The sequence below is a fragment of the Polypterus senegalus genome, chromosome 10 (genome assembly GCF_016835505.1).
Source record: "Polypterus senegalus isolate Bchr_013 chromosome 10, ASM1683550v1, whole genome shotgun sequence".
NCBI lineage: Eukaryota > Metazoa > Chordata > Cladistia > Polypteriformes > Polypteridae > Polypterus > Polypterus senegalus.
In genome coordinates, this window is record NC_053163.1 from 164,644,239 (window position 1) to 164,669,022 (window position 24,784).

A 24,784-nucleotide genomic window follows, 5' to 3' on the forward strand; every position below is an offset into this window, starting at 1 on the left:
TAAGCGTGTGGCCTTGTGTGCTTAGAGACCAACCCCGTAGCCTCCAGGCCAGTTTTTCCCAATTAGTCTATTGCCTCTCTAGCGTAGTCGGTAGGATCTGCTGGGCTTGTTCTCTGGGATCTATTGTCATCATGACAACGCAAATGTTTTGTTTTTTTTGCAGAAAGCTGGTGGTCAGATTTAAAGAAGCCATTCTTGCAAAAAACCATCCAGATGTTCACAGCTGCTGTGGCCTTTATCTTGACTTTAAGGCCAGAATATACCTGTGAGATGGAACACGTGCTTTGCGTCCTGAGACACCTCTATCAAGTAAGAAATGCACTTTTGCTGCGTTCTTCTTTCTTTATGTACAGAGGCACATTTCCTTTTGTTTTATGCTTGATGGTCTTTAAACCAGACTGTACAATTACGGTTTTAAATTTATAAACCTTTTGCCGATTAAAACAATGTCCAACACTCTAATCCAAGAGCCTATGAGGGGACCCCTTTCTGTGAAGAGGGAGGCTGTCTGTCACTAATAACAACCAGTGACAAAACTAGCTTCAGGAGATGACTGTTGGCAGACATCTTGGTGGCACCTTAGTATCTGTCTCCTGACCGAGACCTCCAAAGCTGTGATGTGAGCTTCATCAGTGACTGTACAGCTCTCCACACAGAGGTGCAGACTCTACCTGTGCAGCTGGATGTTACCTGACATTACAATCACGACCAGAAATGGTATCCGTCTACTGATAAAGAGTGCACTGACAGCAGACTGCCTAATAAAAGGTGCATTGGGTAGAGAGAGCAGCAGACGGACCACCGACCCCCAGCCTTTTTCCCCAAGTGTGAGCTAAATTTGACATTTGACATGAGTGACTGTGGAGCAACGGAGATGCTGGGCTTCTTTGTTAGTTTAAATGAATTGTGGCCTGTAGAGGGCGCACTGCCACACAGACAGACGCAGGACACAAGTGGAAGGAACACACGTTTTATTTGATTTTTTATTTTTCCTCGTGGGAAACGCTTTCCCAGTTTCCCACTAGCCCAGCACATTCTCGCAGCACAATCACAAACACAATACTCTTCTTTTCTTTTATTTTCTTTTCTTTTTCTTTTTCTCCTCCACACCCCCGGCAAGCTTTGTCTTCCTTACTCCCGACTGTGGCTCTCCGAGTAGTGGCTGCTGGCTCCTTTTATAACGCACCCGGAAGTGCTCCATGTGCTTGACAACCTGTATGTGGCAGCACTTCCGGATGTGGTGGAAGAACTGGCCGTAAGGGTTCAGCAGATCCTGCTACAGCACCCTCAGGCTCGCACACAGATCCCAACAGGGCTGCACCAAACTTCAACTGCCATGGAGTCCTGCGGGAGTCTGAGGCACCACTGAAACCCAGGGGAGCTGCCACCTAGCACTCCGGGGGAGGTAACCTTCTGGACACGCTTGCTCCCCTTGTCCTTCCAGCATGAAGGCATGGGCCCGAGTCACACGCTACAGTATGCTACTCTGACCTCCATGATGTACCTCTTGGATCAACGTAATTTGTGAATTTCCCTTTGGGATTAATAAAGTATCTATCTATCTATCTATCTATCTATCTGTCTGTCTGTCTGTCTGTCTGTCTGTCTGTCTGTCTGTCTGTCTGTCTGTCTGTCTGTCTGTCTGTCTGTCGGGATGGGTCCCTTGGTTCATTTCAGGCCTTTCATTTCTTCCTGAAAGAGGAGAAGGTGTCTGGTTCCTAGACTATAGTACCCACTTTAAAAAAAAAAAAATGACAACCAGATGGACTGAAATTTAAGTTGTGCCAGTCTCTACCTTACCAACAGTGTTTCTTTCAGTTTTACTGACAGTTTATACAATTTGCCAACTTTACATATAAAAATGGATTTTCTTTTCTAATGCATTCCTCTGAATGGTTCTGCTCATCAACATCTCCTGTCTTTGGCCCTCCATGTGTCCCTTCAAGGCTTAAAGTAAAAGCAAATTACCGGTGGTACTCTTTTTTATTGTGGTAAAGTGACATTTGTAACGGCAGGATATGCCAACACCCAACCGAGATCCCCCATTGAAGATTCTCAGAATGTTTCCGGATCTCAAAGAGGTGCTGGTAGCACTGTGTCCCCTTCAAGAAGTCTCCATTCTGCCTCTTCTTGACTGCTGAACGTCCCACCTCTTGCCAGACATGCCAAGACTGGACGGTGCTTCTCCATTCTTGGTCCAAAGCTTTGAACTGCGCTCAGGTCACTCCTGTTTAATCATCTTTTGAAAACCCACCTTTTCATGAAATATTTGGGAACTGCTTAGCGTTTCTTCTACAGGATGGCGGCTGCTGTTGATCTGACTGAGTTTTGGATGCTAATTTGTGTCTTAGTCTCGCTGCAGGCAGCAGAAGTGCGACTCCCTCTTACTTGTTTTTTTTGGATCTCTGTTGCTTTTAATGCTTGCACCTCCTAATTATTCTTGTGTGTATTATGACATGCTTTATAAATTAATAATAATAATAATAATTGTCCCTATGTAACAGACTGTGTTGAGGGTTCCCATTTGTAAGAATCAGTCTCCATTAAGTCTCTATTTTATGGCACATTACTCAGTTATTTGCTTCTGTTTGTGTTTTCACAGGCAAATGAGATGGCAGCATCCCGTGTTCCTGCGCATATGTTCCATGTCGCTGAAATCGGCTCGGACGATACGTCCCTAAATTTCTTTAACTGGAGAACATGGCAACAGTTAAGTGACAAATAAACACAAATGTGTCTGGGCTGAAAAGTGAGGGGGGATGAGGGCACCTGCTCTGCTCTTAAATGACAAATAAGCGGAAATCAGAGGTAGAAGAACATGGCTGCCTCACGGCACTGGAGACCCGGGCTCAAATGCCGGCCTGGTAGTTGGCTGTGTGGCTTCCAGGGTTACTCTGGTTTCCTTCCACACGCCCATAATGTGCAGGTTACGTAGATAGTGGCCAAGAATGTGCCCAGTATAAATGAGTGTGTGTGACTGTGGCCTGTAATGGATGGCCTCCACATGTAGGTTTGGGTCCTGCCTTGAGCCCAGAGTAGGCAGCTGGCCTCCGTGACCCTTATTGTGTTTAATGATGGGTGGGTTTTTGATACCATTTCATTGATTTTTCTGTTTATTCCAGAAATCCCTTTTTGCTAAACGTAGACGGCAAAATTAAGGTGTTTGAAGTGGCTGCATGTGCTAAAATGGTAAGAACTGAAACTCAATTTATGTTTGTCATAAATATTTGTTAATCTTTGAAAAGCATTACTTGTATATTGTGTCTTTAATAGTGAACATCCCCACAAATATCTAAATGTGCTGGAGGGGTGCTTTATCATGGAAAAGTGTTTGGGAAACAACTCCTGAAAACTGGCAGCTTCTCTTACCTGTGCAGGTCCATAATAATGTGGAGCGACATATGCGTACAGCCTGAGCTTTGTCCTGTATGTACTGCCCTATGCATTTCATACGGCCCATGCTTTACTGTTTCTCACGCTAGTGCATCACTTCTAATGACACGGTAGCACTTACTGTAGCATTCAACTGAATTCCATTGGACTGTCCACCTCACCCTCTGACCTCACTAATGTGCTTATTCCCCGGCGGTAGAGTGAAGGAAATGCAAGGTAGAGAAGCAGGCGGTTAACTTAGTTTCCCATCATGAAGGTCAGACTATTTATACTCCAGAATCTGACATACCAAAGCAAAAGCAAATCGAGATGTGCCCGTCCACACCTTACAATCTGGGAATGCAAGATGTTCAGTCCTGCAGACGGCTTTGTTCTTGGGTTGTTGTTCAGTGTCATGGCCTCTGCTATGCTGCACGTGTATCTCAGTCCCGATGGAAGTGGATGACCACAATCAGCTCATCCTCTAACCTTAAAAAAAGCTGAAGGGAAGCGTCTGCTTCCTCATCCCTGGTAGTGATGGGTAATATGTGAACAATTTGTTCTTTTTGAATGATTCTTTTCAGTGTGTCACACAAATGAATTAACGCGTACACACGAATCGCATCAGCAGAGCGACACAGGAGGGCTGCAGTGCACTTCTGATGTCGTCAGCATTTTTCGTTTCGCAGGTAGAGGTTTAAAGTGCTTGTTCAGTGCCGTCAGATTCACGATTCTCGTTCACTTCACTTCTCTTGTGGTTCATTCGCATTCAAACTGAACAAGAGCTCCGTCACTGATGATTCTCTCGTTCGTCCTACAAGTACAATTCTGTTTGTCTTGTACAATTTGTTATTGGAATTGTTTATATGAACATAATACAGGGGGTCCTCGGGTTACGACACAGTTCCATTCCTACAACAGTGATATAAATAGAAACACACCCTAGCCTAAGTCACTTATCTATCCTAACACATTTGCAAAATCATAATCTAGAACATAAAAACACAACTAAGCCACAGAAAAAGGAAAAGGACGTAAATGTACTGTACACTGTACTGTAGTAACAGAAAAAAATGACAAAAAATTAGTGTAAAAAAATTCCTTACCTTTATTCCTTCTGATCTCTTTACAATGTCTAACTTCACTTCCATCGTGATGACTTTCCTCTTCTTCAAAGCACTAGCATCTGAAGACTATGACTTTTATTTCGGAGCCATGATAAGGGCCAAAAAGTCGCCAAACAAAGCAACACAAACTAGCTGTGCGCAACCAAACTAGTTTGCCAGCTCCCTCACTCATACGCCGCGTTACTGCGTATTCTTCCGCTGCGTGCAACCAAAGTATTCACCCACGTAGTCTGTAAGTACGATGCTAACGGCATAAGCCAAAACACTCACGTCTCAATTTTTAAAAGTTTTTATGGGAGTGAGCGTTGTAAACTCGAAATGTCGTATGTCGAAACGCTGTAACCCGAAGACCCCCTGTATGTACATTCAAGCACACAAGATGTAACCTTATACTATTGTAATTTCTAACAATTATTTGCTCACAGCTTTACTTTAAGGCACACTTCTTTTCTCGCTCATTGACTGCTCCATTATTCACAGATTCTGTCGAGTTTGAAGTGAATCGTCACCCGTGAACACATTTATTTAGTTCCTGAACTGAATCATTACCTGAAAATGAGCTTGCTTCACGATTCACATTCACTGACGATTCTTGAACTTATTGTTGTCTTTTAATTATGCATTTCAAGCAGGGCAGTCTCGTATGATACGAATTGTCAGCATGTTAAATATATCATTTATCATATTCAGGGAGATTCACTCGAAAGGGGCCCCGAATATTCTGTTGTAACTCCCGTTAGGTTGAACCAATCTGAACCAAAGCAATCCGCTCTCTACCTTGACGTACATCTAATCGATTGCTTGACATACGATGCTGGAAGTGGTTTCCGTTTTCTGCCAGACACATTTCGATTCGGCGCTCCATGTTCCTGATTGTATCAGCAAGCATCTCGGGGGGGAATTGCAGAAATTTCACATTGGATGTTTTCCTTCAAAATCTTCCACAGTACCAGGCTTATTCTGACAGACTTTACCTTTGAGCAGACCCCAAAGGAAGAAGTCTGGTGGTGTCTGATTCGGCGACCATGGTGGCCAAAGCCCCTTTGAAATGACCCTGTTGACAAAGAAGGCCTCCATTTCCGCCACGTGCTCCTTGCCGATGAGTGACACGTTGCTCCATCTTGCTGGAAGACACCTTCCATTAACTCGTGATCATCCAGTTCATTCTGACATCACTTAAACGAATTGGTGACCCAGTAGGTTCGCACCATGAAGACGTGCTACTCAATAAGTACACCACTATCCTGATTAGAGGTCGAGTGACTGAGTGAAGGGGTACAGGCAGGCGGTAGTCACCCACAAGTTGGGGGGTAAACATCACGACAGGTGTCCGGCGCCCACCTCATCGCTCTGACGCAGGGGCAACGCGGCTTGTTCCCAGCTCCATATACTGAGGAGCACATTGCACGTTGTTTCTTTCAGATTTCTTTGTCCTACCGAGAGTCATTACAGAATATTCAGGGTCTCTTTCGAGTGAAACTCCCTGTATAATTATGTATTCATTATTTTACTATAAATTTGCAATGCGATTCAGAGTGTTTTTTTTTTTTTTTGTACTGTAGCCGGCCTCAGTTCTTACTGTTGAGTAAAATGATTCAGATGAATCCTTAGGCTTAAAGAACTGAATCAGCGAAGTGAGTCCAAATGGCCATCACCAGGCCCCGCACCAGTTGCTTTTCATTCACATTTCTGACGTCTGAGGTGAGCGGTTTGGGGACAGCTTTGTGTTTGTGTGACTTTAGTTCAGGTGTTGACTTTCAGTAGGCTGCCTCTCCTTCTTAGCAAACAGCTTCACCGATCAGACAATTATCACAAATGTCATGTTAGTTATTCAAATGGTGGTTAACAGCAGCAAAGCCCATTATTTTCAGTAAGTAGTTACAGCAAAGAAAATTCATGTTGTGCAGCCCTCAGCTCAGTTCATTTGAGTCTTGAGTGTAATTCAGGTCCCAGTATCAGGGGGCTATTGGGCTGGCAAGATAAGATGAAGTCTAAGCAAAAGTGAAGAAAAACTCCGAGGCAAATGGAGAGTCCTCTGTAATGTAGAACTGGTAGGATGGGACCACTAGGGGGCAGCAGGGACTGCTTGTTCAAATAAGAATTCAGCAGGTGCACTGGTAGAGTTAGACTGGGAAGATATAGTGGACTCTGAAAGTATTCGGACCCCTTCACTTTATTTGTGTAGTAAATGTTATTTTTAAAGGGATACATTTGCCATTTTTGCCAATTAATCTAAACTCAATAGCCCATAAGAACAACGTGGAAGTATTCGGAGCATCCATTCAGTACATTATTAGAAGCCCCTTCGGCAGCAATTCCAGGTTCAAGTCTTCTTGGGTAAGTCTGTATAAGCTTTGCACACCTGGATCTGGGCAGTTCATCCCATTCTCCCTGTCAGATCCATTCCCAACTTCTTCCATTTTGATATTGTTGAGGTCACTATGCTCCTGGGAACACTCAAAACTTTAGAAACAGTTACATCCACTTGTCCTGATTTGTGTCTCACCACAATCTGATCACAGACGTCTGCAAAGAGTTGACTGAGCTTCATGGCTTGGTTGTTGTCTTTGACATGCAGACTGAATTATGGAACCTTCCATCCAGAGGTCCGCGTGGTTTGATTGTGGAGGTCTAACAGAGCATTCTTTGGACTTCTTAGCTTTGTCTTGACATGCAGTGTGAACTATGGACCTTCTATCCAAAGAGGCAGGTGTGCTTTTCTAAATGATGCCCAATCAATTCAGGTGGCCACAGGTGAACTCCAATCAACTTCTAGAAACTTCTCAAGGAGAATTAAAGCAAACAGGATGCTCCTGAGCACAATGTGGAGGGCCACAGCAAAGGTTCTGAATGAATTCTTCTAGGAAGGAGAGATTTCAGTCTTTGATTTCTAATACAATTGCAGACTTTTCTAGAAACACATTGCCACTTTGTCATGATGGGTTATTGAGTGTAGATTGATGAGCCAACTATCCAGCTATTACTTATTTGATTGCCACCTTTATCCAAGGTGACTTAAAACATTTGCCTGGGTTCCATTTCTTTTCTTTTTCTAATTGGACCACAGGCAGTTGAAGTGACTCGCTCAGGGTCACATAGTGTCGGTAGCAGAATGTGAATCCACAAGCTCAGGGTTTGAAGTCCAAAGCTTTAACCGCTATGCCACACTGCCTGCCATTTAAAATTAAATGTACAAAACAATAAAATGCAGAAAATGAAGGGTCCTGAATACTTTCTGAATGTGCTGTACGTAAATTACTCATCTGGTGCGCTAGAAAGGAAACCCGGTTAGAGATGAAGCTGTCATGGCAGCCGACCCTGTCAATGTGGATCTCAGGGGTGCAGTGGCACTGACTGAAAGGCTGTACTTTCCTGAAAATAACCTGAAGGCCCACCTATGAGTTTTAAAGGGGCTTCTATACTGATGTGATCCACGGAGTGCCCCTTTAATCCTGTGAGCTTCTCATGCCCATGCCCACTGGATCAGTTGGTTAAACGTTATTGTGCTGCTCCTCCCATGGAAGTGTCCTGCCAAACATTTACCTAAATATGGCACAACAGAGAATGGCAAGGGTCAAGTGGCTCACCCACGGCCACACGGCTGAATAAAAAAGCACAACAGCAGATACAATTTTATGGAAAAAAAAATTTAAAAATCCCAAGGAACCTCCCAGCACCAAATGTGAAACTCTCACTTGAGACCGAGACATTGCAAGAATGTGCCAGTCGTGAAGGGTTCAATGGGTAAGGGGTGCCAGCTGCTCTAACCCTCACTCTCTTCATTTCTCTTTCACTTTTAATATACAGGCACCATTTTTTCCCACGTTCAAAGTCTGTGTCAGACGAAGCCATCTAATAGAAGACACTTTCAAAAATCTGGAAGGGGCAAAAGCGGAGGATGTCAAAAAGATACTGCAGGTAAATGAATTGCATCATCCGCCATAACTGTAAAAGGAAAGCAATGAAACACAATTGTAGTCAGTTAGCACCTAGTGGTTAGTGCTCCTGCCTCAGGCTCCACAGTCTTGGGTTCAATTCCCATTTTACAGTGTATGGGAGAGCCGTTTCCATGTGTTGGGCACGTTGAAGGTAGCTGGTGACTCTAAATCGTCTCTTCACTGTACCCTATGATGGGCCGGTGCCTTGGCCAGGGCTGGTTTCAATTATGTGCAGTGTGCACTTCAGCAAAATGTGCTTATGAGCCCAACTAGAAATTCTGCTCCATTTGGTTTGGAGGGCTTCAGTCCCCCTTTTATTTTTTACATTATGATTCTTGCCAGCTCACAATGCTCAGAATGAGGCCTACTATTCAGTAGAGTCTTCTACAAGCAGGCCAAAGAAAAAGAGAAAAAATGGAAGAGAGGTATTGGGTTAAATCTGTGGCCCTCAGCAACAAAAACAGGGTTCTTTAAAAGGTAAGCATTTATTATAACACACTCAAGAATAGAAATAGGGCAGAAAAGAAATCAAAAAAGCAAATATGAACAAAGCCTGGGCAAAATCCAAAAATCTTAAACCTAAAAAAGGTAAAGTTTATTAACAAAAATCAGTAAATAAAAAAAGAACTTGCAGAGTGAAATTTCAATCCAAAGTAGAGCTGAACAAGAGAAGCTTTTTTGATATTCTTTGAATATTTAGACTCTAGTTTTATGTATTGCGAATTTTTGAATTTTTATCTTTTTGTTAATTTTAACATTTTTAAAATTGGGATTTTTGTAGTTTGTTTTCTTACAAAAATCAATAAATAATAAAGTTGTGTGCTGGAGCAGCTGTTCTGGTGATTATAGCCCTCTCCTGTTGTGATTTCCCCTCACACACACACACACACACACACACACATTTAGTGAAATGGACGCAGGCCTCAAAAACAAACATCAAAAACCAGACTTGCCCTCTTTCTACTGGTTTGTACCCACTGAGCAGGCCTCACTCCAGGCATCCTAACCCCAGGCTTCAGGCCTGCATGGGCCTAATAACTGGTTCAACCCTTTTTAATTTCAAAAAAATGCCCCTTTAACAGGCGAGAGCAACCATACAAATTTGGTCTAAGAACAAACTAAAGAAACTTCCATTATATTTAAAGAATTTATTAAATTAAATTAAAAGAAAAAATATACAAAGCAGAAAAAAGCAAAATTAGGTAAAAATGGCAAATCAAAGACATCAAAGCCAGTCTGTAATCCAATTCACAAACCCACTAAAAACAAAACAAAACTATCACAGTAATAATCTTGAATTCCTCAACTCTCAATGCTCCTGTGAAGAAGCCTGACTCTCGGTCAGAATATATAGAAAGAGGGCGGTCCTAAAACAGTGACATCACCACCTCCTGAGGTTCCACCCACAAGTATCATTGCTATAGGGTATATGCATGTTAAATATAAATCCTGAATTATTATTAGGCAGCTCAATTTTCATAACAATTATAATTGATTAACAAGAAAATACACACATAACAAAAAATTCACTTAAGCTAGGGATAAAAGCCCGGCTGTTCCATAACGCCCGTTTAGTTCAGGTTAGGGTTAGGGTTAAGGAGGCACCTTCTCAAGGAGGTCAACCTTCTGTACCTCCTGTGGATGTGCCAAGTCTGCAGTTCCACCCCTGTGGCATTTGTTGGACACTAAATGGGGTTTGTCTGTTTATGATTCCGGGATTTTTACCCAGGCATCCCTGTTTTGAACCCCGCAGAGATCATTAAAACCAAAAGTGCCTGATCTGCCCAACATCTTTTTGTCTTCTTTATGGATGGACTGATAGGTCTCCTGTCATTGGAAGGCTTAATGATGTGTTCTTGAAATTGTGTTTCAAGGTGGAATTCATTGGAGAGAAGGATCTGAAAGCAGAGAAATGGCATCTCTTCCATCTTATCAGTAAAGAGTTGAGGAAGCCCGAGTCTGGCATGTTCTGGCACAACGAATTAAAAACGATCATCTGGTTTACTGCTAAGGTAACAAATGGCTGAATTGGATACGTGCTTTCTGTGTATTTCTGCTCTGCTTGCTGTATACGTAGCATTGCTGTTGGGAATATAAAGAGGAGGTTAATGTTATGCTCAGTGTTTATAGGTTTGTCAAGTTATTATTGTCACACATACAGAGAATGGTGAAATGGGGGTTTTTACTGGGCGTAGGATAAACAGGAATTGGCAAGTAGGCGGCTGGAGATGGACTCAAGTTTGTAAGCCAGAAGACCAGCAATCACAGCCAGGGACAGAATCGGAATCACAAAGTGGAACAGAACAAAGATCCAGGAAATCATACGGCTAACCTGGATTGATTATCTCTGACTAACACCAATGCAAGATTTTTGCTCTTTTGATAACAAATAATTCCTGTCTATTCGTTGAGTGGTGCCGTCACTACTTATGAGTAAATTTCCACTGAATTTGCTTGGCCTCGGGTTTGGCAAAAACGTGAAAATATTTGGTGAAATGTATTGAAGTTGATGGTAAAGGAGAAACTCCACTTGTGGATTATAATGGTGCAGGGTCTTTTAAGTGTCCCTGAGAGCTAGGGAAGCATCTTCCAACAATTATGGGCAGATCATTGTGGCCAAAAATGTGACCTGAGCTGTGTGGTAGGAGGTCTAATCACTGTGCCGTCATGCTGAGATAAAATTCTACTCTGTTATTTATATATATTTGTATCTGTCTGCATCTCCCCAGCCCTTATGCTTACAACTAACTAACTCCCCCAGGACCTGTGATATGAGGGATCAGCATTATATATTTGGGGGCTGTCCTTGTCACTGCCCGATCTGTGCCTCATAGTGAGGAGCAGAACAGGCTCAATCCAGCAGCAGAGACACAACATAAATTAAATTATGCAGAACAAGTATTTTCATGATATCCTCTAATAGACCCCTCAAATGAAACACTGACAATTGTTTTTATTTGTTTTTTCTTTCTTCAACCCATGCAAATCCGTCTGAAGTATTGGGGAGGTCAGGAGATCAGGAAGCGCTGTAAAGTGTGAGCTGGAGTGCACTTCTAGTGTGCATGTGTGAAAGTTCTGTGCATGTGCAGTGCAAATGGGGAAGGTAGCACAGATCAGGTAGTGACATCCCCATCCAGCATTGCTGCTACAGCTCTAAATGTCCCACTGGCCTCATAAAGCATCATGGGGTGCTGAGAAAAAAGTTGGCCTAAGTCAGCTGCCCAGCAAATTTTGAGGGAATAATTCAGCAAACAAAATCATCGGTGAACCCAGCAAATTCACTGTGATTACTAGATGTCACAAGTCGAGATTATATGGCTAGTAATGGATGCACTTCGCTAGAAACAACATGGCTGCTGGCATCACAAAGTGGTGATGATCAGGGCAGAAAAACTTCCAGGATGATGCAACAGTGAAATCCCTGCCACAACGATACTAAAGAACTGGGGAATTGCATGCACAATTCCAATAATGGAACAAATTAATTCCCATTAATCTATAAATTGCAATTATGACACTCTCTGAACTTCATGGCGACAGTTTCTTAATTCAGAAACTTCGACTTTCTCAAAGACCAGGAGCCCAGTTTGAGAGCTGTCATCACATGCCAAAAAATTCGACCCTATGCTCATCACAGGATGCCTAAAACTGACACCCATCAACGCCCTCCATATCTTGGCTGGCATTGCTCCCCAAGAAATAAGAAAAATGTAGCAAATAAACCAGAAAAACGAAAGCAACTAGGGGACGCCAGACTGTATGGCCAGATCAATGTTGCCAAATGCCTCCCATCTCGTAAAAGCTCCATGCCCGAGAGACCTTTAGACTCAACAGCAATAGCAACAAGGTTGGACTTGAATGCATCAGAAATGTTAACACAATCGATGGGGTTAGCACAGAAGTGAGAGAACATCTCTCTGCTGGCGGTGACCTAGACTGGCCAACATGGGGAAGCCTTAACCACCTGCACACCAGGACTGGCAGATCCAGAGTCAGCATCACCAAGTTGTGATACTCTGATGACAACAACCTGTGCGACTGCAGGGAAAGACAGACCATGGAACATCACCTGATCTGCCAACGAACTGTGCACCATGGAGGACCTCACCACGGCCACCGACAGTAGCCTGTGCTCACCATTGGAATGGCATATGAAAACTTTGGATTTAAGGACTCAAGAAGGAAAAACTGTGTCACCATCTTACGTCCCCTTTGAGCAATGACATCCACAAGTCAAAAGATTGGGGTCTTGTGATCCAAAATGGCCAATCAAGCCTCAGCCAAGATAGCCAATGAAACAACTAATGCCCTCAATGAAATGAAATTAAATAGAGATAACATTTTGCAACACACGAAAAGACAAAAAGATTATTGCACAAATACAAAACATGGACCTGAAATGAAACGGGTGTAGTCGAAAACCCCACAATGCTTTGTTTAGGAGTTCCTTGTCTTCCAAGCGGCAGTGGAGTGAACTTTGATGGTTTATTGAATGTCTCGAGTTGCTCACAGCTGGTCAGCATGAGATGTTGGCTGGAATCTTGGAGGGGTCAAGGCTGGACAACACCATTGTGTAAGCCTGTGTCGTGCATTTAGGAGGATACTGGGGCTGGGGGGCTTCATGGAAACCAGCAACTGGCTTTAATGTCCCCCATCATCTCTTCATTCACAGGTGGACAAGATTACATATTTTCAGCTGGGCCTGCTGTGTGGAATTGCGATGCACAACAATCACATCATTAACCTTCCCTTCCCTCTGGCTCTGTACAAGAAGCTGCTCAACTTGAGACCCACGCTGTCCGACTTGAAGGAACTGGACTCTACCTTGGTGAAGTAAGGGGGACTTTAAAACACTTCCATAGAACTCCCAAAGGGAAGGAGCAGGTCGTAGTAACTTTCCTCTTTGGCTCCTTTTTGTCCACAGTTCTCTGCAGGACATCCTGGACTATGGCGGTGATGTTGAAAATGACTTTGGCTTGAACTTTGTCGTAAGTGTTAATTTTACAGTATAAAGGAAAAATGTGTTTCCCAGAGTCCTTTTCAGCATAATGCAAGAACAATTAGGGGGTAAGAGGGTGCAAAATAGCGTGTCGCAGGTTAAATGTGTGTAATCTCATCACCGTGACAGACTTAACTAGTATTTCATTACTTAAAATGATTGTGCTTTTAAAAAAAGAAAATGGAAATGTAAAAGCGTTGGAGAGGTGGCCATTTTTCATCTCACATAACCGTCGAGGACGAGAGTTTAGCTACTGTTATGAACACCTAAGTTTAGCTGTTTTATTCTGCCGCTGGAAAATTCAAGAAAATCCAGTTCAAGACATACAGTGGACTCCGATGGTCTTCAGATCCCTTCACGGTCTGCGCCTTTCTGGTGTTGTAGATTTCATTTGAAATTGACACATCTGCCATTGTTGCCCATTAATCTGCACTCAGTAGCCCGTCATGACACAGTGACATGTTTTCAGAAAAGTCTGCAAATTTATTACAAATCATAAAACTGAAATCTCTCCGTCCTAGAAGAATTCATTCAGAGCCTTTGCTGTGGCCCTCCACATTGTGCTCAGGAGCATCTTGTTTGCTTGAATTTTCCTTGAGAAGTTTCTAGAAGTTGATTGGAGTCCACCTGTGACCACCTGAATTGATTGGACACCTGCCCCTTTGGATAGAAGGTCCACAATTCACACAGTATTTCAAGACAAAGCTCTGTTAGATCTCCACCATGGATCATGGCAAGGGGATAAAACCATTTCTAAAGCTTTCCAGTTTTGTGGGATGGAAGAAGTTTGGGACCACCTGGCACCACTGCTCCTCACCTGCCTAATGCCATCCCAGCGCTGAAGCCCAGTGGTGGCAGCGTCATCCTATGGTGGTGTAGTGACTGGTAGACTGGTCGTAATTGAGGGAAGTGTGAATGCAGCCAGATACAGAGAGGTCCTTGAAGAAAACCTGCTCCAGAGTGCCCACCACCACACATTTCAAACATACAGCCAAGACAATGCTAGACACGTCTGTCAGTGTCCCTGAATGAACAAGCCAAACCCTATTGAACGTATGTGGAGAGACCTGAAGATGGCAGTTCACAGACACTTGCCATCCAATCTAATGGACCTTGAGAGGATCTGCCAGGATTAATGCAAAGCTTGTGGAGACTCACCAAGAAGACTCAAAGCTGTTATTGCTACCAAAGCAATTGACTCCTATGAAGTCCTGAATTAAGGCTCTAGACACCTCTAGGAATGAGAGATTTCAGTTTTTTGATTTGGAATAAATTTGCAAACCTTTCTGGAGACATGTCATCACTTTGTCATTATGGGTTACGGAGTGTTGATTGATATTTAAAAATCTAGCAAATGTCAGTCAGTCATTCTCCAGCCCGTTACTTTATATCCTGACACAGGGTCACAGGGGTCTGCTGGAGCCAATCCCAGTCAGCACAGGGCGCATGGCAGGAACAAATCCCTGGGCAGGGTGCCAGCCCACCGCAGCACACACACACACCAAGCACACACTAGGGACAATTTAGGATCGCAATTCACCTAACCTGCATATCTTTGGACTGTGGGAGGAAACCCACGCAGACATGGGGAGAACATGCAAAATCCACGCAGGGAGGACTCGGGAAGCAAACCCAGGTCTCCTAACTGCGAGGCAGCAGCACTACCCCTGCACCACCATGCCGCCTCCAGCAAATGTATCCATCTAAAATTACATCAACAAGACAATTGTCTGCAGAAAGTCAAGGGGTCTGAATATTTAATGAATTAACTGCATGCTACTTGAGACATGTATGCGACTTTTTATTTTAACAGATTCAACCTCAACTCACAGACTCCATCCAGCAAAATTGAAAATATTTAGACAGGGAAAGAAGAGGAGCACAAACGGTGAACAGTCAACAGGCCACGAGCTGAACACGAGTCATTAGACTGCTGAGGCAGAACTGTACCACCACACCCCTTATAACAATGAAAGTGGTGCTGGACCACCATCCTGGTCAAGGCTGGTACCTGCCATGGGGCCCATCTCAATCAGGGCAGGCTCAGTGAATATGTGGTTGTCTCAGATGCTTATAAACCTATTGCAGTACTCGGGGTCCAGATGTGAGATGGAGACGTTCTCAGGTAGTCAGAGGACTGACAGTCAGACAGCGACTTGGAGATGCCCACCATTAAAGCAGCTACTGAGAGCATGGTAGTAGCTGGCGGCCCAGAGACAGTGGACGTTGAATGTGTCTCTCGGTATGTCTCAGGCTGGACCCTGGCCTTGGGTTGGCTCTCGGACTTGGGGGATACTATAGCAGATGGGTTGCCTCTTACCCTGGGTGAGTTTAGTGAGGTGAAGCTTGTGGCCTATATGGGCAGACATTAGGACCAATCCTCTGTGAGCACATGGAGATGCTGAACACCACAGTGACACTGAGGAGGTGGTAGTGGGTCCAAATGCTCAGGAAGCCAATGGTCCTTTCCAGAGCCATCTACCACCATCTCTTCACAGACCTCTAAATCCGTTTGTCCACCTCTCATACCTCAATATCCTTACCTGTGAACAGTCTACTCCTCCAAATGGGACTTCTTGTCTGGTTCAGTGGAGGCTTGAAATGCTTGTAAGCCCACTTGAAATGTGCTTCAGGTTACTGTGTCCCTCAAGCTGGAGCAGGACTTTGGGGTCGCTCTCAAGTGTTAATTTGATTTGCTGCCATTCCCAATGAAGGTCCAGGGAGTTTTCTTTAAGAATTCATTTCTATGTTTTTGAACCTCAGGTCATTTTTATTTATTTTTTCAAACAGATAAATTGGGATGGCATCAGCACCCCCCTAGTAGAAGATGGAGAAAACAAAATGGTCACAAACGATAACTGGTAAGCCAGCACTTCATTTCCTTCTGCCCTAATTTGTCCTAATTTGCTTCATGGTGGTCACATTCCTATTTTGTCCTTTTGCTTTTGTATTCTTCCCATTATTTAGTTACATGTTGGTGCGGTCATAATAGTATTTGGTTGCTATGACAACATATGTTCCTCGGGGGCATCTCTCTTTCTCTCTCTCTCTCTTCAGTCAGGTCTGCGTGGCCCCCCACTTGTCGTGATTTTGTGCCGTTTTCTCAGGTGTTTCTAAATATTTTTCTTTCTTAGAGTTTGAAAGATGGAGAATCTGTTTCTATGGTTATATTGGGGGATTTGGAAACATGGATTTGGTGGGTTATTGTTATTCTTCACTGCCATTTTTGTCGTGTTTTATGTACCACTGCTAGCAAGCTGTGGGCAGGTGGAAGTGGGGACATGTGAGGTCTCCATCCGCTTTACGCACATCCGGGTTGTCCAAGATTCTGGATTCATTGGAAACATCCTCATGAGATTAACAGTTGTAACGTGGCCAGGAACAGACAGTCATAGGCAGGGTAGAAGTTGGAGTGCCAGCCAGGTTACCCAGTTTAATAGTAACAGAAACACAGCCACGCAGCGCCAAACGAAAACAATAAAAAATGGCTTTGGTTTGGTGACATTTGGTGACATGTGTCCTTCATATTATAGCACACGTGCCCAGGCTCCACCTCCCCATGACCCTAAAATCGGCTCAAGTTGGTTCAGAAAATGGACGGAGGTAGTGAAGCTGAACTGTTGCGTCTGAGTCCATTAAAACAGGTGCTAACATCTCCACTCTCTCCTCCTCTTTCTTGGAAGTCAAGAATTTGTTGACGCCTTCGTAGACTACGTGTTCAACGTGTCAGTGAAGGAGCACTTTGAGGAGTTTAAGAGGGGTATCTACGAGGTCTGTGACCCAGATGTGATTGAGATCTTTGAGCCCAAAGAACTGATGGAGTTCATGGCAGGCAACGCTGCATACGAGTGGGACAAGCTGAAGAAGGTAAGCATATGGCGACGGGCACTCAGGTACTGCAGGGAAGGGTTGGGAAAACGACAGCCCAGCAATGGAATACGAGAGCACAGAAACGGGAGTGGAGTCTTTGTTCTCCATACCGCTAGGCCCATGTCTTACATTTTTTAAGTTATTCAAATTGACTGAACATGCAGGAGCAGTTCTCTCCTAAAAAGACAGCTGGATGCCCAAACACACTGGCATGTGACTTGGGTATGGGATAGTGGAGTTCATCATCTTTCAGAACTCATCAATGGGGTCACAAGGCCAGCTTTACCCATTTCATGTCTTGACCTGCGCTGCCGTCTGAGGTAATCTGGCCCACTTGCTGTGTGAGCCCATAGGCAGTTTGGTCCTTCACCAGACTCCCACTTCTGAGGTCACTAATTGTGAGGTGGACCCCAAAAGAGCAGCATTACTGAGGTGTCGCCCCCTAGAGTGGGTCAGAATCCACCAGTAAAGTCGTGCTGGATGTGTTCAGTTAGGAGAAGACATGAAGTTGTATCTCACATCTACGGGTGCAAATAAGATTTGAATCGCACAAAAGCATATTCTGGTTTTATTTTGTACAGTTTTTATTTTATTTATTTTTATTTATTTATTTATTTTTGTGCAGAATGCAGTTTATAAAGGTGTATACCGTGAGAAGCACAAGGTGATCGTCATGTTCTGGAACCTGTTTGATAAAATGTCCTCCAGCCAACGGAAACGATTGTTATGTAAGTGTAGGAATGGGCCGCGTGGGCTTATAGGGTGGGTCGTACAACACGCACTTATGTGTGTCAGGGGTGGCAGGTTAAAGGTCAGGTCAGGTTGGGGAGCATGCACTGGTATAGCACGTTTCCACACCCACCACATGACAAAACAGCTCAGGATCCTGGTTGGTAGCCCCCCAGGCAGCCCCCAGGTCCTCTCCCACCCTCTGTCTGCCACAGTCAGGTGTTATGTGGGCAGCCCCTTGGCCTGCTCCAGTCACTCGGGTTCTCAACAATGAGCGGGATCACTCTCGGGTAATCACGCCACATGGCCATAGTGCCGTAACTGACGCTCCCTCACAATGCAGGTCATGTGCCTCATTCGGGACTCCATGAGCAACACAAAGTCAAACCAACGGTACCCAAGGACTCTCTGAAGAGGCACACATGAAGGAGTCCAGTCTTCATCTCAGGTCACTGGATAGCGTCCATGTCTCACAGACAGGAAGCACCAGGACTCTAAAGACTTGGACCTTCGTCCGTTTGCAGATATCAGGAGTGCCACACACCCCTCAGTGACCTCATGACCCCCCATGCTCCCCCAATCCGTCTACTGACTTCAGAGGAAGAGTCACCAGAGTCATGAATGTCACTGCCAAGGTCAGTAAACCTCTCAACAAGGTCGACACTCAGACAGACACACTGCTGACTGCTGTGCCCAAGAGGTCATTAAAGGCCTGGACTTCTGGATGGCTGCCAAATCAGATTTTGGTAAAAATGCATAAGGAGTGCCCTGGCATGCCATCCTCTTTTGCCCTCTGGCTCACAGGGTGGGAGTTCGACAATAATATGATTATTGGGTGTCTGAAGAAGCTGATTACAAAGAACAAACGATGCATCATCAACAGCAACGTCTGTTTCAAGAAGACACTTACTGTATGTACAGAAGGGAAACCCAAAGAGCTTTATAAATGACAAAGGACAAATTACAAACAGAAGAGAATAAAATCTCCATATGACTGCAGTGTAAACGCCAATGTACCATCTATGCAGTGGACTTGGACAGTCTTCAGACCCCCTCACATTCTGCATGTTTTATTGTGTCCCAGATTTCATTTTAAAATGACAGATTTGCCATTTCTGAGCACCAAACTACACTCAATAACCCCTTGTGACAAAGTGACAGCATGTTTTCAGAAAGCTTATACAAATTGTCAAAAGCTGAAATCTCTCCTTCACAGAAGAAGTCAGACCCTTTGCTGTGGCTCTCCACATTCTGCTCAGGTGCCTCCAGTTTGCTTTCATCCTCCTTGAGATGTTTCTAGAACTTGACTGGAGTGGCACATTGAATTACTGGACATCGTTTAGAAAGGTACACCTGTACCTGTGCATAGAAGGTTCCACAAGTCACACTGCGTGTCAGGACATAAAACAAGCCATAAAGTCAGGGTGGCCATTAACAGCATCATAGTCCCCCTGGCAAAGCAGTGCGCTAAGACCCCTGTTGTGATGGCAAAACAGAAACATATATAGGCATTAAAAACATTGTAGGCCCCCAGCCACTGCCCATTGTGCCCATACATATAAGATGGCCCTGCATGAAATCCAAGGAACCCTCTGTAGGCCTCCACAATCAAAGTGTGGTGAGGCATCAAGCAGGTTAAGGGGATAAAACCATTTGTAAAGCTCTGAGAGTCCCCAGGATCACAGTGGCCTCTAGAATTGTGAAGTGCAAGGAGTTTGGAAACATCAGGACTCTTCCTAGTCAAACTGAGTAACCAGGCAAGAAGGTTTTTGGTAAGGGCGGTGGCCAAGATCCCCATGGTCACTCACACAGAGCCTTAGAAGTCCTCTTCTGAGATGGGAGAACCTGTCAGCAGGACAGCCATCTCGGCAACACTCCATCAATCAGGCACTTCGGAGTTTCCCAAATGGAGCTTATAGGAGAGCATAAGGTGTAGGATTCTCAGGTCTAATTCAACAAAAATGTAACTAATTGGGCAAAGACCAGGCATTCCTCTTCACCTGCCTAGTACAATCAGTACGGTGAAGCATAGTGGTGGGCAGCTCCATGCTATGAGACTATGAGGGGGACTGGACATAATTAGGAGAAGAATGGAGGCAGTTAAATACAATCTGTCCATTATACTGGCTTCCAGGGCCAGGTGACGGCCTTAGGTGGGCATCTCCTGCCAGCCTCCTGGCCTAAGTAGGGCATTCTTCACCTTTCTTCTTGTTCATGTGATGGGCTGGCCTCATGGTCACGCAAGTCACCTCATCCCATCCTGGCTGGGACACTCGCCCCACGCCTTGCATCCATCACACTGAGTACATGTCATTAGAATATCACACCATCCTCGTGACAGTGACATTTCAGTTGTGCAGACATTTCTGAAGTCCTGGTTTCACTTTGCCATTCTGAGGTTTTTGAGTGTTGCCTGATGATGGGGGAAAAAAAAAGCAGCTGAAATGATTTTAGCACAAGACCTCAACAGAACAAACTGAGAAGCAATTGAAGGGGTCTGAAAGCTTCCTGTAAGTGGAGTGAAAAGAGGCCGAAAATGTGAAAATTAGGTGATAAGTAGCAAAAATGTCAAATCGCTTCCACGTCCAGGATTGGCCCTCCTTCTGCGCCTCAGACCTTGGCCTGAAACTCGTGGAGAGGCCCGGGTGTCGCTGCACACCAACATTTCTTTACAAATGAACAAAGACCAATTGTGATAGATAGAAAGAAAGAAAGAAAGGTGTCTGTAACTGTCACGGTGACAAGTCAGTGGCGGTTGAGGAGAGGACAACACTCGTTATGGGTTCTAAGGTCACTGAGGCCCTGCTGGCACAGTACAGTGCTACAATTTCACCAAGCTATTCGTTAAAACTGAGATATGATTGGATACTGAGGGTGCCATGTCATCAGATTTGCATCGGCATATTTGACCCACGATTAGGACACGCCCACATTTTTTGACAAAACTCTCACATGGGCGCTGCTAATTAGCATAAAGCCCCGCCAGCTTTTCTCCTCCCCCAAACAGTCTCAACTTAAAGGACCTGTAAGGAAAGTTGACAATGTGAAGGTTTGTTTCATTTCTTTATCCAACAGGTCAAATGTTTTTGTTCTCTTTTCCCTTTTGTTCCTTTAGTGTTTGTGACTGGCAGTGAACGTGTGCCTTCCCTTGGCATGGAAAGTATCAAGATGCAAATCGTGCCGGTATACATGCTCACTGAGGACCAGCTTCCTGAGGCCCTGAACTGTCACAAAATGCTGAATCTGCCCATGTACAGGACACCGGAGCAGCTAAAAGAGAGGCTCCTGCGTGCTATTGGGTGTGCTGACCAGCTTCCAGGTCAAGAAGCGTAGTAAGTGGGATCGACATATCAGAGGATCATAAAATATAACCCAGAAGAAGAAGAAAACTCCCAAATGTGTGCAAGTGGGAAGGCCGAGCTCTGTGAGACCATGTGCCGTTGACGGTCCATGCTGCCAAAAGCACTGTAATCCATTCCCACATGAGTCGTCTAGAGCCATCTTCATGACCATTCTTGGGCTGCCAGCTGCCTCTGGTGGGTTTTGCTGTTCATAATGGGTCGTCAGTGGGTTGCGCGGTGTGTTACCGCTCTGACAGTCACGCTCATGTTGCCCCTAACTTTGATGATTGCACTCAAATGCCCAAGGGGGATGCCACCCCAGGTGGGTCGCAAAGACTCTTACTTGGAAAAGAAAAAGTGGGTCATGACAGCAAAACATTTGAGAAACGCTCTTCTGGAATGTTCCTCTGGCCTCCCTCTTTAGCACAATATTAATCAAAAGGAGAGGATATACAGGTCAGTGTGACAAGTGTGTCATACAAAGGAGTGGAGCCACTTCTAGAGACGGTGCCTACCTTGTGCCCAACGCTGCCAGAATAAGGTACGGCACCAATGGCTGTTAAATGAATGAAAGAGGTTTGAAAATGATTACGAGTGAGTGTGGCCATGTGATGGACTGCCATCCCTTCCAGGTTTGTTTCCTGCCTTGCATCCAGTGCTATTGGGAAAGGCTCCAGCCATTTCAAGACCTACCACTGCACATGCGGATGAGTGAGTGTGGGGTCCCGTCATGGGTCCGATATTGTCTGCTTTCTCATGTTTCTGAAACCACACTTGTCCGGATTCAGTCTGGAATATCATTATTTTTTTTATTTTTTTAAAAAGCCCCAAGACGTACCAGAAATGTAGGCCCCGAGTGGGGAAAATCAATGATATGTATATAGATGTAGATATACAGTATATGTTTCATAATTATTGTGTGTATTTCATGAGGATATTTGCATTATTTGTTACAGTATTTTTTGAACTTCTGTAAAAAGCTAAATTTCCAGCTTGAGACAAATAAAGTAATTATCTAGCTTTTATATAGCATGGTGTCCTTCATGTCAATGTAAAACTGTTACTGATTATGGTGTTAGTTGTCTGAAGTCTTTATCCAAGGTGATTTAACACAAGTCAGAGATAAACTTGGTTACGTTTCTGTTTTTAGTTGAAGTAACTTGCTCAAGGTCACACAGTGTCAGTAGCAGGATTTGAACCCACAACTCCAGGGTTTGCAGTCCAAACCATTAACCACTAAGCCACACTGTCTCTGTAGCACATAGTGCCTTTAACAGCCATCTGTCTGTCTATAGGAGTGGATGTGCACAGCGGTCTGGACTGCCAGTCTTAAAAACATGAAAGATAAAAAGCAGCAAAGCGTCACTGCTGGTCAGGCGGCTTGGTGAGGTCATCACATGCTTTAATGTAGGCATGCGTGTGTTAAAACTGACCTTACCAAGATGGCTGACTTCCAGTGACACCAGTTGTGTGGTCGTCATAATGAGGAGACTGAACTATGAATGGTGCTTTATGAAATGTATAGATCTATCTATCATATAGCGCCTTTACCTATCTATCTATCTATCTTATCTATCTCTCTCTCTCTCTCTCTCTCTGTCTAGTGCTTTTCTATCTATCTGTCTATCTTAGTGCCTTTTATATATACTCAGCAAAAAAAGAAACGTCCTCTGACTTTCAACTGTTTTTACTTTCAGTAAACTTAATGTGTAAATATTTGTATGAACACTAAAAGAGTCAACACCATAAGACATAAGCTAAAAATGTTTCACAATGTGTCCCTGAATGAAGGGAGGCTCAACATCAAAAGTACCAGTCAGTCTCTGGTGTGGCCACCGCTGCTTGAAGTACTGCAGTGCATCTCCTCCTCATGGACTGGACCAGATTTGTCAGTTCTTGCTGTGAGATGTTACCCCACTCTTCCACCAAGGCACCTGCAAGTTTCTGGACATTTCTGGGGGGAATGACCCTAGCGCTCACCCTGCGATCCAACAGGTCCCAGATGTGCTCAATGGGTTTGAGATCCGGGCTCTTCCACTGCGAGGATGATCAGCTGTCCTTCCTGTCTCCCTGTAGCGCTGTCTTAGGCGTCTCACAGTGCGGACATGGCAATTTATTCAGCGGTCCTCATGCCTCCCTGCAGCAGGCCTAATGCACGTTCACGCAGATGAGCAGGGACCCTGGGCATCTTTCACAGTCGGTAGACAAGTCTCTTTAGTGTCCTGCGTTTTTAGAACTGTGACCTTAAATGCCTACTTTCTGTAAGCTGTTAAGGTCTTAACGACCATTCCACAGGTGCATGTTAATTCATTGATTAGGGTTAATTGAACATGCATGGAAAACATTGTTTAAACCCTTTACAATGAAGATCTGGAAAGTTATTTGGATTTTTAAAACATTATTGTTGAAATGCACAGTCCTGAAAAAGGGACCTTTCTTTTTTTTGCTGAGTATATATATCTATTCAGATTCACACTTTTTGTCGTACAGTTTTATGTGTCTACCACTGGGTGGTGCTGTTTCACTATGAATTCAATTCTAAAGCTCAGGGCCCCTCAGGAGCCTCAATGGCAGGTACTTTGGCGCACACACCTTGTCTTAGATAGATAGATAGAGTGAAAGACACTATATAATAGATAGATAGATAGATAGAGTGAAAGACACTATATAATAGATAGATAGATAGATAGAGTGAAAGGCACTATATAATAGATAGATAGATAGATAGATGTGAAAGGCACTATATAATAGATAGATAGATAGATAGATAGATACTTTATTAATACTTTCATACTCCAAGGACATGAGTGGAGAACTTTCTAGAGACTGGGATCAGAGTGATTGGCCCATAACTGAAGCATTCTGTCTGTGCTCCCTTTGCCCGGCCATCCTTCCACCCTGGAAGGTAAATTGTGCAGATTTTTAAAAAGGCTGAACAAATATTTCATTTTTTAAATGAACACTCATGCTAAAGGTTAGAAAGCAAGAAGACAGCTTCAGTGAGGGGATCGCCAGCCTTTACTTGAGTCCTTCCTTATGTTCATTTTGCAGACAAAACAGGCGTAAACGTTATATGTGAATAACATACAATCGAATAATTCAAATGAGGATCACATAGCAAGCTTCATATCGGGTGGCCACAGCTTCAGCTGCTCCAGTGTTTGTCTTCTTAAGACAGATGTGATGCTTGGGAGCGGAGGGACGGCAGATGGCAGACAGAGTTGTCTTCTGTTTCTGGCAGCGGCGATGTCTCCTTTCATGTCTAGGAATCCTTTGATGGCTTCTTTATGTAAGATCTTCCATCATCCATAATCAGACAAGTAATAAATTCCCCTAGTGTGGTTATTTGTCAGTGAGGTTACTTTTAGCTGACTACGAGAACCATGTCGAGTTACAAAGTTCGAAGCC

The 24,784-nt window shown here is 44.1% G+C and overlaps 1 protein-coding gene across 2 annotated transcripts in view; it reads left to right on the forward strand.

The window, feature by feature from the left end:
• The window catches only part of LOC120537958 (probable E3 ubiquitin-protein ligase HERC6), a 31,251-nt gene extending 9,051 nt beyond the window's left edge, over positions 1-22,200 (forward strand). For both annotated transcript variants that reach the window (XM_039767265.1, XM_039767264.1), the window contains exons 7-17: positions 164-309; positions 2,603-2,709; positions 3,123-3,189; positions 8,307-8,417; positions 10,312-10,449; positions 13,110-13,270; positions 13,362-13,425; positions 16,227-16,297; positions 17,120-17,303; positions 17,932-18,034; positions 21,151-22,200. In XM_039767265.1, coding sequence (XP_039623199.1) covers positions 164-309; positions 2,603-2,709; positions 3,123-3,189; positions 8,307-8,417; positions 10,312-10,449; positions 13,110-13,270; positions 13,362-13,425; positions 16,227-16,297; positions 17,120-17,303; positions 17,932-18,034; positions 21,151-21,368 — 1,370 coding nt within the window. In that variant the 3' untranslated portion in view covers positions 21,369-22,200. The remainder of the gene's footprint in view (positions 1-163; positions 310-2,602; positions 2,710-3,122; positions 3,190-8,306; positions 8,418-10,311; positions 10,450-13,109; positions 13,271-13,361; positions 13,426-16,226; positions 16,298-17,119; positions 17,304-17,931; positions 18,035-21,150) is intronic.
• The last annotated feature ends 2,584 nt before the right edge of the window (positions 22,201-24,784 follow it).